General features: G+C 37.1%; 1 protein-coding gene across 2 annotated transcripts; it reads left to right on the top strand.

Annotated features, from left to right (window-relative positions):
• Positions 1–706: 706 nt before the first annotated feature.
• Positions 707–19,460, top strand: LOC139454543 (RNA-binding protein 39-like). Of its 2 annotated transcripts, none has more exons than XM_071236324.1 (12): positions 707–854; positions 3,859–3,931; positions 5,787–5,827; positions 7,026–7,067; positions 8,183–8,377; positions 9,760–9,877; positions 10,437–10,727; positions 12,321–12,386; positions 13,225–13,429; positions 14,231–14,435; positions 16,190–16,374; positions 17,203–19,460. In XM_071236324.1, the coding sequence occupies exons 2-12, from the start codon at positions 3,878–3,880 to the stop codon at positions 17,361–17,363; spliced, it is 1,563 nt and encodes a 520-aa protein (XP_071092425.1). In that variant the 5' UTR covers positions 707–854; positions 3,859–3,877; the 3' UTR covers positions 17,364–19,460. The 2 variants fall into 2 exon arrangements, with proteins under 2 accessions (XP_071092425.1, XP_071092426.1); XM_071236325.1 differs by lacking the exons at positions 707–854; positions 3,859–3,931 and adding exons at positions 3,965–4,833; positions 5,207–5,252.
• Positions 19,461–20,147: the final 687 nt, after the last annotated feature.

Genomic DNA, 20,147 nt, shown 5'->3' on the forward strand with positions numbered 1-20,147 from the left:
GTTTTTTCATTGGACGGTCAAAGTTCGCGAAAAGTCGTTCTGACATGACCTGTAATGGGATGTCCTCAGCGGTAGCGAGAACGTGTGTCTGATTTTAATGAGATCGGGGTATATATATATATATACTACAGCGACCATTTTCACCAAGCACCTTATTTGAAGCACATTTACCAATGCATAAAAGTCGCTTAAATACAAAATATAAACGTTTTCAAGGGAATCATAATATTTAATTCCCCTTATTTCCGAGCCGTATAATAATAACAATAAGAATGCAGTTTTACCATTCAATGCTGTGGAAAGTAAGATAAATGTGTTTTCCTTAAATAATTCCTAGACAGGAAACATTGCCTTAGATGCCCGTAGTGCTTACAAGCCTTGGACCAATTTCTTCTTGAGGACATTAATAGTCCTAACTACTTGTAATAACTAGCAACTTTTAAATCTTTATCACAATATATTCATGCTTCGATCCAATTTCACCATTTCCCTCGTATATAATTTTATTTTTTTTAACATTCAAAACAATAAACGCCTGCTACCTCAAATTATCGGATATAAATTATTCTTTCACATAAGAACAGTGTCACAATTTCATTCAAGGCACTATCATAGCGTTGGAAAAATTAATATCTTTTTCTGACGGTAGGGAAAAACAAAACCCGCATTTATTACCTCCCCTGATCTGGTCCACCGTGTTGAGACACGTGGAAACCCCAATTTGGAAGCCATTACGTATTGCAAACGACAACCTTGTTTACGATCTGAAATACACGTCTCGTCGATTAGGAACTGGAAGAAAGACGTGCAAAGTTCTGAACAGTATATCTACGATTTGTTTGGTATATTTTTGTGTAAGTGATATTGTTGACACTGGAGTGTGCATGATGTTGGAGTTGTTACAAAAACTAGGTCATTTGCAGACTGGAAGAACGAAATTAATTGATCTTCCTTGTTCTCATTTTGATCGGCAACCACTTCTATGTGTTTGTGATTTTGTATCAAGACGCAAGCTTCAACTGCATGGTATCGTAGATTCCACTAAATGCTTCGTGTCTCGCTATTACCACGAATATACCTCCTCGTGCTGAGCTGGATTTTCATTTTCAAAAGGCGTCGAATTCATTCTCAGTTACTTTGCGTAAGGTGTCGACAAGAGAGAACGGTAACCACAGAGAACAATATATATACAATATATTATTATCTAGGGGTAACTAAACCTTAAAACCGGCATGAAGGTGGTACGGTTCATAGAAAATATAGCTCTCACAGCGAGCAAACAAACATTTACAATTACATGTTTATATTCTAGTATACCTGCAGTTTACTAGAAAGAGTTTTTACATCAGCGTTTGTGATTAGAACTGGAAACACTTAAATAAGCGTCATGTTTGCTTGTCCTGAAGGATAAACCCAATATACAGATAACCTTTGATAACGAAGAGTAGATGCTTCAGTCAAATGCCATATGTTTCCCATGCGGTGCTAACACCAACAGGAGGCAATGTTAGTTAAATTAATTCATGCTGGACAAGTGGTTCGGTTTTGGATGGGATAGGAATATGAACCTATTTAACATCCAAAAACTGTATTGAATGAAGTAGAGCCATGTGGAGTAAAGATTTGGGGAACACCTGAGTATTCTAGGTTTCAATAGGTCACCAGCCAACCTTTGCACTTTGTAAGAGAGAACTGAATGGTTTTTTGATCAGGCTGCATGATTTAGTAGAATGTCAATAATTTTGGTGATTGGAATAGGGGATGTCTATGTTTACAGTCCCCTTGTCTGAAAGTTATCTTCAGGAAGAGCCAGCAACACTTTCTTGTGGACTACCGCTTTATCATTACGTGAATGTCAATTGTCATATCCATCAGATAATGTTTTACTGTTGAAAAGAAACATTGTTCTAACCCTGACTGAACAAAGCAATAGTATATTTGGAAGCAATCATTGCCTTTTAAAATGGCTGCTTGATGTGTTTGCTGAAAGAGCTACAACACCATTGGTTTTTCAGCGTTAGAAATTGGCACTAGTCATAGTCCTTGCCAAACTGCTCAATAGTTAAGGTATCGAGGTATATATATATATCTATACTACAGCAACCAGTTTCACCAAGCACCTTATTTAAAGCACATTTACCAATGCATAAAAATCGCTTAAAATACAAAATATAAACGTTTTCAAGGGAATCATAATATTTAATTCCCCTTATTTCCGAGCCGTATAATAATAACAATAACAATGCAGTTTTACCATTAAATATAGAATTTGCTGTGGAAAGTAAGATAAATGTGTTTTCCTTAAATAATTCCTAGACAGAAAACATTGCCTTAGATGCCCATAGTGCTTACAAGCCTTGGACCAATTTCGTCTTGAGGACATTAATAGTCCTAACTACTTGTAATAACTAGCAACTTTTAAATCTTTATCACAATATATTCATGCTTCAATCAATTCAACCATTTCCCTCGTATATAATTTTATTTTTTTTAACATTCAAAACAAATGACTAGTAGAAATTTTCTATTTTAAAGGGATTTGCTATACGTTATCATCATAAGGACTAGTGGACTAAAACAGTTTCTACCACTGTTTTTTCTTGTGCTTGTGACATGTTCCGACAATTCATACCTCATGTGCCTCCAACATAACTTTGGGGACTTTGATGGTCAAGGTCACTGTGTGAAGTAGACGTTATTCTGTTAATATTCCTCATAGTCAAAGTCACCAAACATTCTATTGTAAAAATATAAAATACATTATTTTATGGTTTGAAACCAGATGTGGTTATAACTGGTTGTTATTAGGGCTGCAACGAATATAAGGCGAATACGATTCGTATAATGAATATAGGGTAACAAATACGAATATTTATTCACCAATACAATAACAAGTCAGCAGTTGATGTATTATTTATGATGTTCAGTGAATCAATAACGAAATAGTTATTTGAAATGGCTTGTAAATTATTAATTTATTATACATTAATATACTTCACTTATCCAGGTACTAGTGTCTGCTCAAATGCGACAATGACGTGACTAAAATACTGTCACTCAAGAAATCTATACATATAAATATAATATGTTCTTATGGATTAAAATATTTTAAGGGTCCGGGTATGTAAATGCTCATGACAGCATATTCATGAACATGATGAATATTCGATTCTAGTGACCAAGAATAACGAATTCAATTCATGAATGGATACGGTTCGATTCACAGAATACGCGAGTTAATCGTAACAGCCCTAGTTGTTAGCTAGGAGTATTAACGACACTACTGTTCCAGAGTAATGCATTGGACAAAGGTTCATGATACTGGTTTCTGGTTGGAAAGTTCTGTGGCAACAAAAACATTTACTAGGAAATTTTGTACTACTAACATGCTTTGATACCTTTGTGTTATCACAATGTTGATTACTTATACTTGTGGGGAGGTGGGGTAGCCTAGTGGTTAAAGCGTTGGCTCGTCATGTCAAAGGCCCGGGTTCGATTCCCCAGATTTGTACAATGTGTGAAGCCCATTTCTGGTGTCCCCAGCCGTGATATTGCTGGAATATTGCTAAAAGCAGCGTAAAACCATACTCTCACTCACTCACTCACTCACTCACTCACTCACTCACTCACTATACTTGTTTTAATACTTTTATATACCCAACTTTAGCAAACAAAATTGGTAAATATTACTGCTAAAAAAATATATAACTGAATTTTATCATGTTTATCATCAATTCCTTGGTGGAAAATAAGCAACCAGGGTGTGGAAGTAGAGGGGAAGGGGTCAGAATGCTGAATATCCAATATCAAATGCTCCAGTATCTTGATACTAATACTGTATATCTTTATTCCACACAGGTCTTCTTCAACAGGAACAATGTCTGAGGATTTTGATGTCGAGGCAATGTTAGAGGCTCCCTTCAATAAAGAGGTTCGTTTTTATATGAGACATTGCTATTTCTAAATGGCCAACACAATGATTTGAAAGAGGTTGCATTTCAAAGGTTACGTCAAATGTAAGATATTTCTAAATGTCCCACATGGACATATTTGTGCAAATGTGATAAAGTATGGGTTGAAAGAGTCACTAAGCACAGTTATTTGCATTTAATACTTTGTTGTAACAACATGATTTGGGAAGTGACAGGGAAGTGACAGCTTTCACATATCATTTGTAAGCGTATATGCTATGCTGCAAGTGTGCCTTGTAAGTATTTAGTTGCATGCATGAGTTTTACTATCATGATGTGACCAACTTGTAATATTTCAGGATATTTCAAGTGTGCAGTGAAAGATGATCATGATGATATACTTTAGCAGCAGGTTTACATTGTTACAGATCACACAGGTTAAAATTTAGGATATCAAAAACAATTGGACAAGACGGTGCATAAAAATTGTATCTGTGACAAGGTGAGGTGATTGAGTATGAGCGATCCTCTTTAAGATACACAAGACCTATTATTATGTAGATCCTTATGTAATATGGACATTGTGCAGTGGTGTGTATCAGTTTTGCAAAGTACAATATATGTACTTATTCTTTTCATGGATATATTTGGTTTGATTCCTTATTTTATCCTTCTCATGAAGTTGATTAGTTCCATTATGTACAGGACTGTTTTGCACTTGCTTTGTGTTTGTAAAATTTGGATTGGGAATTTCTTGATGCGTTCTGTTAGTGTCCTGTTAATATCTTCGTTAAAACTTGTTTTACAACTGGACTGAATACAATATTTATGCTGGTGATTTTTTTTCGTCTTAGATTGCCAACTCTGTTACATGTACAGCTATCCCCTACTGTGCTTCATGGCATACATGACAGAAATCCAGGTATCCCCCACTTGCAACAACAAGAAAAGCATCTCACTTGTATTCATGGTTTCTTGTATATTGGTCAATAATTAAGTATAAGTTTTCAAATAAGTAACAGTCGCAAATGAGATAAGTGCCATCCCATGGACCAAGTACCAAACCTATGCATGCGCATTTATCTGAAGATGTATACAAATAACAAGATTGATCACATCTGATTCAATGGGACCACTTCAAGCAAAATCGCTTTAAGCTATTTGCCAGTTCAGATGAGAGCTTCTATTCCAGCTGATTAAGTGACTTCATTCTTAAACAAAAACATAAGTTGTTATTCTGTATAATTTGAGTATGAGAAAGCCAACTGAAATTTTGCCCCTCCATCTCACCTCAGATAACACATGGACGTTGGACAGCAGCTGTTGGAGCCAGCCCGTCCGGTGGGGAATCTTAGCATCCTGACTTAATGCCATGATTCATCAAAGTCCGCTCCACAAAGAACTGGATTTCTAATCACCTTGCATCAATACTAAGAATCATGTTGTATGTGTGCTCGACAAGATAGTGTTGTGATGTTGGCAAGCAGATTGGAAACTTTCCAAATTATAGAGGAGTCTTCAGTATTTCTAATTTCAGTTTGCAATTATCAGTTCTTAATAGTTGGCAAGCATCGAAATTCAGTCATAAACTCCAGTGTCTGTCACTAGTAAAGTAACAATGAGTATTAGGAATGGAAAGAAGTTCAAATTTTGAAAGTTTCCAATCTTCTGTGTTAGGGTCCCAAAGTTTGCTGATAAATTGACACCTTTTGTTTCAGCCCAGATATGGTAATGTGGGACATGTCAGATATTCTAGGGGTAACATTTGTAACAGGGCCTTTTTAATTTGCACCTGAACTAATGCTTTGTGATTTGTTCTCCTTCCTTCACCCATTGCTGTGCTGATTTCATCAATGTGCTGTTTTGGCCTCGCAGGGAGAAAGAAAAGGAAGTGGATCTCATGAAGATAAGAAAAGGTTAGTGTTAAAACCAGTAATCTTTGTAGATGAGTCGCATAGTGTAGACAGAGTTGTGCAAAAGGTTGTTTATAAGGAATGAAGTAGCTGCTGAGGGTGTTTATCCTGCACCCCAACTCAACAGGAAATCAATGACCTTGTGAAAGGCAGGATTGTTTATCAATGGACCTTAAAGTGTTGAGGGAAAGTCCAGACTAATAAATAGATCAGTTTGCTGTCAGACAGTGTTGTGTTCAGGCAAGTATTGGAAGCAAGATAGTGTCAACTATGTAGAACACACTCCCAGTATTTATCTTCTCTTCAGAATACCAGCTGTTTCAATCTAACATATGATGGTTTCTGTAGGCTTTTGGGTGTGGAGCCCTACATCCTGAAGAAAAGTTGACCATGCTGTTTCTCAAATTAATTTTGTTGTTTGGCTGTTTCTCAAAGGAAAGATCTATCACCACAAATAATGGAAATGGTCCTTTCCCTCGTTTAAGAAGGGATGAGATGACTACAATATTCCAGATTTTGTGCTCATGATGGAGTCATTCATCAGCGTTTTATTTCCTTTCTAGGGTGCAGCTATCCCGAATCTTAACAACTCTTCGGCCACCTTTCTAATTGTAATTTGTTCTGTATATTGAAATAGGTATCTCTTTGAGTGCTATAAGAGCAAGGTCTTTGAAATTGATGCTAACCTGAGCGTTAACCAGGTATGTGAGCCCTATGTTCAATGGGGTACAGGACTCGCTCACTGTAGTGAATAGAAGTAAGGGACATAGAACAAACTGCTACTTGCAGAGGTTGATGCAGAGATTCCTTAAATGTGTCCATGAGGTATTTATTTCATAGGGAGCTGTTTGCCAAACAGTTTATGAAATCTGATTTATAAGTGCCTGCATATGAGCTGTCAAATTTACTATATTTTTGCAAGTTCTGGAAACAGTATTTGCATTTTGTTTTATAGTGCGCTGCTAAAAGAAATTGAGTGGATGGATGTTATTTAACTATTGTCATAAGATACCAATATGAGCAAGGATTTCAAAAGTTGTAATCAGCTTTCCCATTTCACTGCTCAGTCTCTTTGGGTAATTAATGTAACTGCTTACAAATGATTATTCATAACTTCAGCTTAAAGTTTAACAATTTAAGACTCTTTGGGGTATTAGATGAAGTTTAACATTATGTGTTGAACTGGATATGTTGTTCTCAGCAGAAAGAAGAGGAGCCGAAGTAAAAGCCGTGACAGGAAAAGGTAAAAGAAGAACTTTTTATTCTGTGCTACCACAACGATTATTTCATGTAACTTGTAAACAATCAGGTTATGTTGTTATTTTTATCCTCCCCCGCATATAATGTGGGGGATATAGTTGACACCTCGTCTGTCCGTCCATCCGTCCATGGTTTTTTTCAGTGAGTAACTGTAAAACCATTCAATATTTTTCAACAAAACTTGGCAAATATATCCAACAGATCCTGAAGTGGCGCCTTTTGCATTTTCATATTTCTCGATTTCCATGGAAACAATTTGGACTTAATGGGGTTGGGGTGGGTGTAGGTGTCATTTCAGGAGCACAACTTGGAAACTCTGAAAGACTCGTCATCAAAACCTGGTATATATGTATTAACCATTAAAACTAACAGGTACTCTTTCTTGAAACTGCTCATACAAAAACCAGGTGGTCAACTGGGTGCCTTTTGTAATTTAGCTATGTTTAGAATTTAGATTTTATAGTTTGATGCTGTGTACCTGACATACAAATACAAAGTTTCAAGTCCCAATCCCAAGCCATGATGGTATTGTTTTATAGGTCAATAACTACTCTTGTATACAGACAGACTGATTAGATAGGAATTATTTTATCAAGTTGTACTTAAAGTAACAGTCATATTAATTTGTTCTTTCCAATTTGTGGGACGGGGGGATTTGTCTTCTTCTTTTCCGTTTGTTAACCCAAAGATTATAATCAGTGTTCTGTCCAGGCTTTCTACCTTTGCAAGAACTTTTTGTAGAATGGAGACAGAAATTGTTTGCTTATATTATGTAAGCCAAGGGGAGCAACACCATCACATGTTAATATTCCTCTCTAAGTATCATTTTGCAAGTGATTAGTTAGCTTGTCTGACTTGTAAACCATGCTTATGTATAAGTTGGCGAATGTTTTACCTCTACAAAGGTTTAGTTTTACGTTGGAGAAAAGTAGAATGAAATAGTGTAAAATGCTGGAGCAATTTTTGTCATAGTAACTGCCATATGACCTCATGTCTCATGAATGTGGATTCAGAGTTGAAAACATGATTACTTGTAGAAAATTTGGGGACCATTGTACCAAATTCAAACTGTAAATGTTTTGGTAATTTATTTTGCAGAGATCGTGATAGGAAACGAAGAGGTGGTGAACGTCGAAGCAAGAGCCGAGATAAGCGGAGCAGAAGCAGAGATAGAGATCGGCGACGTCGAAGCAAGGAGAAAGAAAGACGTAGAAGCAAATCTCCCATCAGAAAAAGGCGGAGTCGGTCAAAAGAAAGACGTCGACCAAGAAGTATAAGCAAAAGTCCAGTCAGGTAAGAACAATTCAAAACACCTTGTGATGATTCCCTTACCGGAACTAGTGGATCACAGAATCATTATATTCTAATACAATACAATCTGAACACCTAACCTATATGACAGCGGATAAGCCGACCCTGTAGATAACCCGAGATGTTAACTTGACCTTTGAAATACGTAAGAAAATGATATGACCCGCAGATAAGGCGAACCAGGAAGTGAAAGGCAAAAAACACTGATGAGTCGGACTGCAAGACATGTGCCGGTACTCGCAGATATTCAATAATATAAAATGAAAAACGTTGTAATTATATTGAAAAAGTCATTATTATTTCTAATAAAGATTTAACAAACCAGTCATCCACTTTCATAATGTGGGAAGCTGTTTCTCTTGTCTTTTTTTAATCTCATTATGATCGTTTTTTGTTGCCATCAACAACTAAGTGCCATTTTGTGAATCGGTGTATATAGAATTATGAACCTGTGAGAAAATATACTAACAAATGAAAACACAAGTCAAATATTGAGTTTCAAATCATTGTATTTTTGGTTATTGTGTTGTGTACAAATAACTAAATAAAAACATATATACATTATCAAATTAAATGACCATCACTTACTCACAGGCTTCTCCAGTTTATTAAACTAATCTCTCGAAAACAAAGGAATTAAGCCCCTACTCCAAACACAACCGCTAAGCACCCACAACTTGAAAGTGTTTGTGTGTAAACAACATAACAATACCAATCAGCCCCTTTATTATCAGTGCTCATTTCCTTGTGTACCGTGTTGCCTTTTAAACAACAGGAAGCAATCACAGTGGTCACCGTTTGTGACGTCACAGGAAACAGCTGATCACATGTTTTTGCAAATGGCGAACGGAATAACTCGCCGTTACAGTTGTATATTTGCCTTTTTCAATAAAGGTAGATACTTGTTCACTATCAATTTATGATTTTTGCAAAATAGCTATTGGCGATTTCATCTGTGGATTATATATTTTAGCTGTGGATTGTCGAGTTAATGAAGAACGATAAACTTTGAACTTTCAATTGAAAACTCATTATCGGAGGTAGCAACATGCATAACATTTTTTTAAAAATGACAACATTGGTGTATAATAATAAGTTTATTGATAATTTATAACAATAATGGCTCTAGTCATGACAACTTCCAAACTTTCAGGAGGTTGTAATCTATCAGATCATCATTCAGGACATGTTTCTGTCAGATCACAATCCGAAAAATACTACCATGAAAGTATATCCTGTGGATAAGCCGACCCCTTTCTACAGAATCTTTTTTCTGGTCCTCAAAATTCGGCTTATCCGCGGTCATATACGCTATCTGTTTTATTCCTAAATTTCTCAAATTTTAATTGATTTTGTTCCCACAGAGAGACCCTCCCCGAGTTGACACCAGAAGAAAGAGATGCTCGGACAATATTTTGTATGCAGCTGTCAGCAAGAATCAGACCAAGAGACCTGGAAGAATTCTTCTCTTCAGTTGGAAAGGTAAGGTTGCCGCACACACACAAATGAAAGCATCATGATAAACCAGTAATGATTTCAAGGTGACCCTTTCAATTTTCTTGATGTTCAAATCCAAATGCTGAACCAATGTCCTTGAGAAACATGCTGCAATCCCTTTGCTGCAATTTTGAAATCCATGTAATTAAAACTGGAACAACTTTGCAAATCAAATGTATTTGATGGATGTCAGGTTTGGAATTACATTTTATATATATATATATATATATATATATATCTATCTCTGAAGCTAGGTGTTTCATATTTTGTAGAATATATTTGTACGCAAGTCATCACCTTCACACCTTGTCAGCAAGCAACAACACATTTGTTCACATCAACTGCTATTTTTATCATTATTGTGATACCATCCTGATCATGCATTAGTAACAAGCTCTAAAACTATGAGGATTCACCAATGTTACAAGTGTTTAGAATAAATTAGGACTTCCTCAAAATGCTATGTACAAAATTTGTGTATGGACTTCTTTGAAATGGAACGTGATGTAAAAATGTGACAATTGATTTTTTTTTTATCTTGCAGGTTAGAGATGTACGTCTTATTACAGACAACAAAACTCGACGGTCAAAGGGCATTGCATATGTGGAGTTTGCCGAGACTGATTCAGTGCCTCTAGCAATGGGTCTCAACAATCAAAAGCTGCTTGGTGTTCCCATCATTGTACAGAGTTCTCAGGCAGAGAAGAACCGAACTGCCAGTAGCACAAGCTTATTGCAGAAGGGAACGTCAGGTCCCATGAGACTCTATGTGGGCTCTCTTCATTTCAACATTACCGAAGATATGTTGAGGGGTATCTTTGCTCCATTTGGTGAGGTAAGACATGTCAGTGTATTTGATGAAACTTTGCAGATCTATCAGGCACATACTGAAGTGGTGCCTTTTGATATTTTGGGATTTTTCTAATTTTATTTTTTTTTAAATTTTTATGGAATGAAGTTGGACATAGACTCAATTGGGGATGGGGTTCGTTTCGGGGCAGAATTTGAAAACCATTCAGTGTATTTGATCAAAACTTGGCAAAGCTATCAGGCACATACTGAAGTGGTGCCTTTTGATATTTTGGGATTTTTGTAATTTTTTTTTTTTTTTAATTTTTATGGAATGAAGTTGGACATAGACTCAATTGGTGATGGGGTTCGTTTCGGGGCAGAATTTGAAAACCATTCAGTGTATTTGATCGAAACTTGGCAAAGCTATCAGGCACATACTGAAGTGGTGCCTTTTGATATTTTGGGATTTTTCTAATTTTTATTTTTTTAAATTTTTATGGAATGAAGTTGGACATAGACTCAATTGGGGATGGGGTTCGTTTCCAGGTCAGAATTCGAAAATCATTCAGTGTATTTGATCGAAACTTGGCAAAGCTATCAGGCACATACTGAAGTGGTGCCTTTTGATATTTATTTTGTTACGAATTTTTATTTTTTGCAATTTTTATGTAAAGAAGTTGGACCTAGACTCCATTGGGGAACGGGTTCTTTTCCGGGCCAGAATTCGAAAACCATTCAGAAGGTTAAACAATGTATGCTTCTAAAAGAATATTCAACTGTTGACTCATTACATACAGATTTGCACATTTACTAGTGGTTACTTTACATCTTTCTGATGACTCTTGTTTAAAAAGTAGTGCCTGTGCTATTTGCAGATTTTTGGCATTTTTGTTTTTTTCAATTTCCATAGAAATAATTTGGACTTAAGTCTCAAAAGGGGTGGTGGATTTCATTTCCAGAGCACAACTGGAAAACCGTGAAATACCTTTCATAAAAAACCCTGCTACATGTATTAATCAAGGGCTGAAGTGGTGCCTTTTGCTGTAAAGGAATTTGATTTTTCCGTTTCTATGGAAACAAGTTTGACTTTGACTGGTTCATAATGGTGTGTTTGTCTGAACCATCTCTCTAAAAGTCATAGGTACTCTTTCTTTAAACTGTGCACACACGAAGACCAGATTGTCAAAGCTGCCATTTGCTATTTAGGGATTTTTAGAATTTACTGGGTTTTTCCTTCTCATCGCAACCAGTTTGACCCTGACTGTTCATATTGTTGTGTACCTGACATAGAAATACAAAGTTCCAAATACCCACATTCATGGGATTGTTTTGATGCCTCAATGAATAATCTTGGGACAGACAGATTAAATAGAAATTCTCTTAAGTTGGACTTAGAAGTAACATTCAGATGATTTGTTTTTTCAAATTTGTTGAGGGGGGGGGGGGGGGGGGGGGGGGGGATTTGTCATTTTCTGATGACTGTTGTTTGTAAATGGAATCCAAGCACTCCTGAATCTTTTCTTCATCATAAAAAAGATACCTTTAATCGCATTCCTAAATTTGAACATTGATTTAGATTTTTCTTTTAAATGTTAATGTTTGTCTTATTTAATATCTAATTGTCTCCTTCTTTCAGATTGATGACATTAAACTAATTCGGGATCATGAAACTGGACGCTCTCAAGGCTATGGCTTCATGTCGGTGGGTAATGTTGGTTCATGTGAACGTCATCTTATGAATATGTATTGTGGGTTTAGTTCATCACCAGACTCGATTTTAACATTTTTGGTACACAGTTAGAACTGATAAAATGTTATGTAAAAATGTAAAATCCAGTTAAATGATTAACAGTTTATTTTAATGTTAAAGCCACTGGCCCATGGTACATGTTACAAAATTAGAAATTAGCATGAATTTGTTTGGACATCTTCTTATTTGTTTCTAATGATATATAGGAAATTGTCGTTTTTCTAAATTACCGTATTCAAGGTAATAAGCGCCCAGGGTGCTCTCAAAATTAGAAATATGGGGGTTCTTATTAGAATATTATTTGAGTTGAAAGATAAATTTCGTGGTTTATGCTGACAGCCTGACTGTTAATATACGACAGACATATTTTTCCAGAATTTAATTGCCCTTAATTTCAGGGTGCATATAACGCATGAGTGCGTATTATACACGAATAAATAAGTCTTGCGTACATTGATTAATCGGAAGGGGTGCTAATTGAGATTGTTCACTTGCCAATATATTAGCAAATATAGCGGGGCTCTTATTACGTCGAATACTGTATGTACTTAAGGAGTAATAAAATTCTTTAAAATATCATAATGTTGTTGTTACCCTGCCTGGTGTTCGGCATTAAGGGTCTAAAACAAGGGCTGGTCAGTGTATTGTGTCAAGTGGAGTATTCATGTTGAAGTCGGAAAAGGTATCTTGGTGGGCTAGCACTATGAACTAAGCATCAGTCCGAACTAGAACACACTCACACGCACACCTTATGACTTCCCCCTTTTAACGATGATCAATGGTGTTTCAGTTTACTGATGCAGAAGATGCAAAGAAGGCTCTTGAACAGTTGAATGGGTTCGAGCTTGCTGGTCGACCTATGAAAGTAGGTCATGTTACGGAAAGGACAGCAGAGAGTCAGGGAGCATCAATACTGGACAGTGATGAGATGGATCGGGCTGGTATTGACCTCGGGGCCACAGGCAGACTCCAACTTATGGCCAAGCTTGCTGAAGGTAAGCTGAAGGGCTGTTTGTTTAAATTGTTGGGTTTCAGGGGCGGTCGGGTAGCCTAGTGGTTAAAGCGTTGGATCGTCACGCCGAAGACCCGGGTTCGATTCCCGACATGGGTACAATGTGTGAAGCCCATTTCTGGTGTCCCCCGCCGTGATATTGCTGGAATATTGCTGAAAGCTGCGTAAAACCATACTCACTCACTCACTGTCGGGTTTCAAACACCCATGTTTTGGGGATTACTTTGCATTGCAGGCCCCCAGTACCAATGCCTGTGGAAGAGCCAACTGAAATGATTGTATGTCATGGTTGATTGCTGAACGCAGAACTGCAGAGAAAAACAATTCTTGCTCCTTGTAATAGTCTGATCTTGTTCAAACACAAAATACATCCCTACAGATCTTTTTTTTTTCGAAATTTGATCATATATGATTAATGTATAATGGATCAAAAGTAATACTCTGAATATACTAATTGTTCCTGAAGATTGGGGTTTGAATTGGTGTTCAGCAACCCATGCTTGTCATAAGAGACAACTAACAGATTAGGTGGTCAGTCTCACAAACTTAGTTGATGCATGTTATGATATCCCTATTGCCTAGATCTATGCTAAAGATGACAATCACTGGATTGAGTTGATTATTTACAGACCACCATCATATAGGTGTAAGATTGCTGAGTGCAGCATTCAACAACAAACATTTTCCTAAAGAAATTTGTTGGAAAGAAAAACATAAATAATCAATATGTTATAGATAAATCTAATATAGTCTGTAAATACTACTTGTTACTCTGTCATCATAGGTACCGGCTTCCAAATCCCCCAGTATGCAGCTAATGCATTGAATCAGGCTGGAACTGCACCAGGTGCAACCCTGACTGCTGCTGTGGCCAATGCTACAGGGTCAGCAGCAGCAGCGGCATCAACGCAAGCCCCATCGGCAGGGAGCGGGGCCCCTCCTATAGCAACACAGTGCTTCATGCTTTCCAACATGTTTGATCCTAACACGTAAGTAGAAATGAAATGTGATATGCAAAGCTTGTTATTAGAAATAGTCTGTCATAAGTTTTGATATTTTCTAGAGTTGTGTCAACAAATGTTTTATTCAAAACTGCCTGGTTATCCAGGATGGATGTGTTTTACTTATGCAAATCTTTCGTATCTATACACCCATGAAGCTTACCCTGTGACTTCTTTTGACCACACATGGTGTGACTTGAAGTATGAAATGACTGGGTTAAGGCTGTGGTGTCCCATTTCCCTGCAAACCTAACTCTAATGACTGCATGGTGTAAGCCAAAAAGTGTTCTGCCATACTAAAACAAAATTTGAGTAGAAAAGTTATTTCTTAACAGTGCTTAACTCTTTCAACACCGTAGGCCGGTACGCCGGCAAAGAAGCCTCAAGTCTCCGGACACCGCAGGCCGGAAGACCGACCAAGTCACATCAAAATAGTGTATAATTTTATGAACCCACCTGTCAATTCATTCATATATTAAATCTAGCACATTTCACAATGTCTGATATACGTAATCCATTTCAATTTATCATTTTTTATCGATAGATTAGAGGCGGTCGGGTAGCCTAGTGGTTAAAACGTTCGGTCGTCACGCCAAAGACCCAGGTTCGATTCCCGACATGGGTACAATGTGTGAAGCCCCTTTCTGGTGTCCCTCGCTGTGATATTGTTAAAAGCGGCGTAAAACCATACTCGCTCACTCAGTATCGATAGATTAAAAAATTATTCACTTATTCACGCAATGTTATTGCAAAAAATATACTTTGACAACGGCTCCACGTCGAACATGTCAAAGAGCAAAATTAGGACGTTTCAAGCAAATCTTTATATATATTATAAAAAGTGATAAATAAAATCAACAAAAATGTATCTAAAAGTTGTCAAACTTACATCTAAGTTATTTCCATCATTTTATTCGTTCGTGTGTAATGCAAGTCAAATGATATATCGTCTTTCATCACCTCGATTTCTCGTCTCAGACACGATGTTTAATGCCAAAATATATGCATGAAAAATCTTTTCTCACAGGTCGTAACCTAGCACGACACATCCACGAAGTTCCATATTTTTAATGTAAATTGTGATTTCCCGCTTTGAACATTCAGAATAACACAATTTAGCAAAAACCTAAAGTCAAAATCTGACATTTATCAAACACGAGGACGGTACCATTGCTGTAATTTGATTGGCTGCCTTAGGTCACATGCTCAAATTTGACCGATCATGAAGCTTGTAGCATGTACGTGTTTCCTGGTTCTTCATGCAAGAGGAATGAAAGAGTTGGGTTCTGGTTGTCACAATGGTTGTATGTTATGAGTTGACAAATGACTACCAGGGAACTATTACCTGTCACATTCTGCCAACATAGAGCATTGTCATACCAACCATTGGTTGATCAACTTCTTTGATACTTACTCTATGGGGAGTCTGGGTAAGAATACATTTCCAGCAACCTTTGCTGGGTAATAGGCAACCAAATGGTTCTGGTGGTTGTGCTTGGTGTCAGTAGCCTGTCATCGTACCCTGGCTACATGGATTGTTGTTCGCAGTATCAATCACTGGATTGTCTGGTTCAGATTCGACTATGTGCAGGCTGCCATCATATAGCTGAAATATTGCTGACCGACGGGTTAAACAAAGAATTATTGTTTTTTGTATATTGTTGCTGTTCATATCACAAGACCCCAGTGCTCTTCACTTTACAAATATGCCTAGTCAACTCTTCTTGTTGCATCATCCACAGAGAGACGCGAAGCAGCTGGGATCAAGAGATCCGAGATGATGTGATAGAAGAATGTAATAAACATGGTGGAGTATTGCATATTTATGTGGATAAGGCGTCGCCACAAGGCAATGTCTATGTCAAGTGTCCAAGTATTGCTGCTGCTGTTGCATCAGTCAACTCTCTTCATGGAAGGTACTTTGCAGGTACGTATTTCAAATATTGCATTTCCTTCACAAGTTGCATTGCTCCTGAGGCAAATAGACACATGGAGCAGAACACTTTTCAGGAATCCTATATTTAATTCTGTTGAATTTGGTTGATGATGTTCTAGCTTGAATGATACTTCAATTTGGGTACTTGTCGGAACAATAAGTTTTACTTTTTAATTACTAATCGCCAAACTAGGGGGCACAGGTGGTCCATTTGTGTCAGACGCCGCAATTCTCTGTGTAGAGTTGCATGTCTTGGGTATGACAAACAATTTCATGAGTTCAAACCCAAGTTCTGATTATGTATCTAGGTTTGTCGACACGGTATCTGTGCTCATTAGTTTCAACGAATTTTTAATCATCTAAGACCTGCCTCACTTTGGGCTTTCCTCTCACATTGAGCATTCATGCCGTGTTATAGGTGAAATACTAGTGTATTGGCCTTGTAGAGACTTCATTCAGAGATTTCATTGATAATGTGGATAATAAACATGATAAAGAGGATGAGGTTTTCATGCTTAGTTGTAGAGTATTGCATGAGATGCAATGCTGAGAAGACATTGGTAAGATACCTATGAATTTCAGGAAATAAAAAACTTAAGTTTAATCCCAATATTGAGCAAATTTTTGAAAACAATTCCAACTTTTCTGCAATGAGCAATTAGTTTGAAATCCTAGATAAAGCCCAGGGCTCTGTTCCACAAAGTGATCGTAGCGGTAAGGTAATTGTAACTTCCATACTTTAACATAGACTTGTGACAGTTGTAGCACTATGATTATTTTGTGGAACAGGGTCCTGAACAATACATATCTCTTTTTCAGGTCGAGTGATCACAGCAGCATATGTTCCTCTGCCTAACTACCATGCACTGTTTTCTGATGCTGTGCGTGCTAACCACCTGTTGATGCCCTCAGCACAGGCTCTGCAAGCTGCTGGTTTCAGTGGCTTCATGTCTGGTGTTCCGCAGCAAGTGATTCGATGAGACTATGACCAGGGATGTTTTGTGAAGCGGCCCAGCTGCACGCCGTGTACACTGATCAGGGAATTAATGACGACTTCCTGGAAGTCAAACAGGAATCTGTAGACGTGATGGTGGAATGTCTTCAGTTGAGGGTAGAATTGACCAAGGATGCAATTAGTAAAAGAGTATAGTTTTTGTGTGTTCTACCCCAAAATTGCTATGCTTCGTCATCTCGCCAGAAGTTTAATGTATGAACTTTTGTAACTTCCATTGACTTATCATTTTCATCTCTTGTCCTGAAATTTGAAAGGTTTCAAATGTCATGTACCAAAGGAATTTTATCATACGCAGCAATAATTTCAGCACAAATTCATTCATTGAGCTCACATTCAATAGTTATAGGTATTACTGTTTATTTTATCGCGTGTAAGATAAACTGTTTGTTGTGCATAGATCACATTCATGTGGGGGAATAAAGTTAGCCTTGCAATTTCTTGTTGTATATTTTTCTGTGTTATCAATTAATGCATCTATTATTTTAAATGTGGCTGTTAAATCTATTGAGTGACATGTTAAATTAGAATGGTTCTTAAAGTTGAGGATGTGTTGAATGTTTTTATTATCCAAGGAGTATCAGGATTTTAAACCACATCATGTTATCTCATTGGAAACATTTTTCATGACATGTACAGTGTATATATTGAATTTGTCCTAAGCATTCATCAGTGTAGTCTTTGTACACACAGTGTTCTGTATTTTATTGTAAATAAAAGTGATCCATATGTGTTACGATTGTGATATTCATTGATATTAAGGTGGCAAAAACATAGGCTAAGTTAAGCAACTTACAGATGGAAAGGTTTAGTTGACTATAAAAGAACACTTTATGGGCACAATACTTTATCTTATATGTTGGGAGAGGAGTATGTGTGGCCCAGTCTAAAGGAGTGACAATTCACTCATGATTGCATCCTTTTGTTGTATCAGAAAGCTGTGGTCATGGGTTCGAATCCCAGATTCATCCTGATTGTGATTTAACGTTTGTCAGCACCATGTTTCAAACCATCTGTTAAGTCTTTCCTCTCACATCAACTGACGTGCACTTACATGACTGAAATGCTCTTCACGGCGGCAATAACCAAACTCATATATTTGGGGCTTGTTCACTGTTTACAGAAGTCATCTGTTATAAACCGAATATTGACAGAATGTTATGACTTGTTGATCCCGGTATTTTCTGATCTATTCTTTGCTAGCTTTACTGTAGATGGATCACAAAAGTAAACTATGGATGTGAATGAAAGTGAATTAACATAAAAGGATTTTTTTTAAATATTCACAGGTGACAATGTCATTGGTGTGCTGGGTTAATTTTACCAATATGAATTACGTTGTTTACTTATCAAAGATACTATAATGTGATCATAATGTAGCTTGTATTCAGTCCAATTTGTTTTAGAATTCTGTTTTTACAACAGTTTAAGATCAATGTTAATCATATCAAATGGGATTTGTGACGCATCTCACACAATTTGCTGTGACAAGCATCCTCTTGGTATTTCTGGAACCATATCTCCTACTTTGGTGTTGAAAGATGGTGGTAGTGCAGTGACGTGACCATCAGGATTTGGAAAAATTAAGCAAACGTGTGTCCATATAAGCCTTTATGGGTCTTCTTAAGTCGTCAGTCTGTCCAACCTATAATCATCTCTTCAAATCTCGTGAACATACCAATATTTTCAGCAACAGCTCAATTTAGTGAACCAAATTTGCTTCGTCTGGGAAACCGCTGGACATGTTTTTCATATTTTGAGGGTATGTTCACAAGACCCTACCATACCATGAAGTAAGGCTTTTTATTTTAATGAAATTAAAGAATGGCGTTTGTTGGAAATAGGGTGTTTTTAATAAGTTCAATATACAATATGTACTTGACAATTTATGTACTCTTCAGAAACACGTTGAGGGTTATTCTGGCATTTAATAGGTTGACTTTAAAGGTCAACGTAACTACTTACGATATTGGCATGTTCGGTGCTCTTGACCTTAGTAACTTGATATATTTTTTATAGGATATATTCCTCTAACTGGGAACACCTGGCCTCCTCACACAAAGATAACAGTTGATTAAGCGTTTGAGATTTGGCTTTGTGAATGTTTGTTTGCCATAGTTAAATAAAACCAGCAACACAGAAATCAATACACAAGCATCGGTGTTGTAATTTTTGAACGACACTAATAGTCATTATGGAATCGCATTTGAAGTGATTTCTTCATGTCAATGCGTATATTTGCATAAAGTAAAATGTGTTAATTGGCATGGTAGATGACTCTTTTATCAAAGCTGAGGTAAAGAGGGAGTACCTGTAACAGAGTATACCAAACACTTCGTTTCTGAACATGACATTCTGAAGCTTCTGTCAGTCCAGTAGGGGGCACGGATGGCCCAGTCTTCTAAGGCGCCGCAATGCGCTGTGCAGAGTAGCGTCCCTTGGAGATGCCAGAAACCTATGATTGTGGGTTCGAATCTCGGTTCGCCCTGATTATGTTACTAGGTTTGTCAGCACCATACCCATGCCCATTCTCGTGGGTTTCACCGAAATGGTAAATGTCTGAGACCTGCATCACTTCGGGCTTTCCTCCCACATTTAGCTGACTAGCAGTGATATAACTTGAATAATGTATTATGTTAAAAGCAGCGTTAAACACAACTCACTCACTCACTCACTCGCAGTCCAGTATGTCCGCCTCACTGTCTGATATATGTAATGATATCGGTCTATCAGCTATGTCATGCTGTTATCA

This window comes from Haliotis cracherodii, unplaced genomic scaffold, assembly GCF_022045235.1.
Source record: "Haliotis cracherodii isolate W230 unplaced genomic scaffold, xgHalCrac1.p SCAF_10, whole genome shotgun sequence".
NCBI lineage: Eukaryota > Metazoa > Mollusca > Gastropoda > Lepetellida > Haliotidae > Haliotis > Haliotis cracherodii.

Excerpts from the sequence above, each read along its gene's own strand:
- LOC139454543 (XM_071236324.1), top strand. The coding sequence starts at position 3,878 with ATGTCTGAGGATTTTGATGTCGAGGCAATGTTAGAGGCTCCCTTCAAT. Across the intron at positions 7,068-8,182 it reads AAAAGCCGTGACAGGAAAAG|AGATCGTGATAGGAAACGAA; the intron begins GTAAAAGAAGAA and ends TTTATTTTGCAG. Across the intron at positions 9,878-10,436 it reads TCTTCTCTTCAGTTGGAAAG|GTTAGAGATGTACGTCTTAT; the intron begins GTAAGGTTGCCG and ends TTTATCTTGCAG.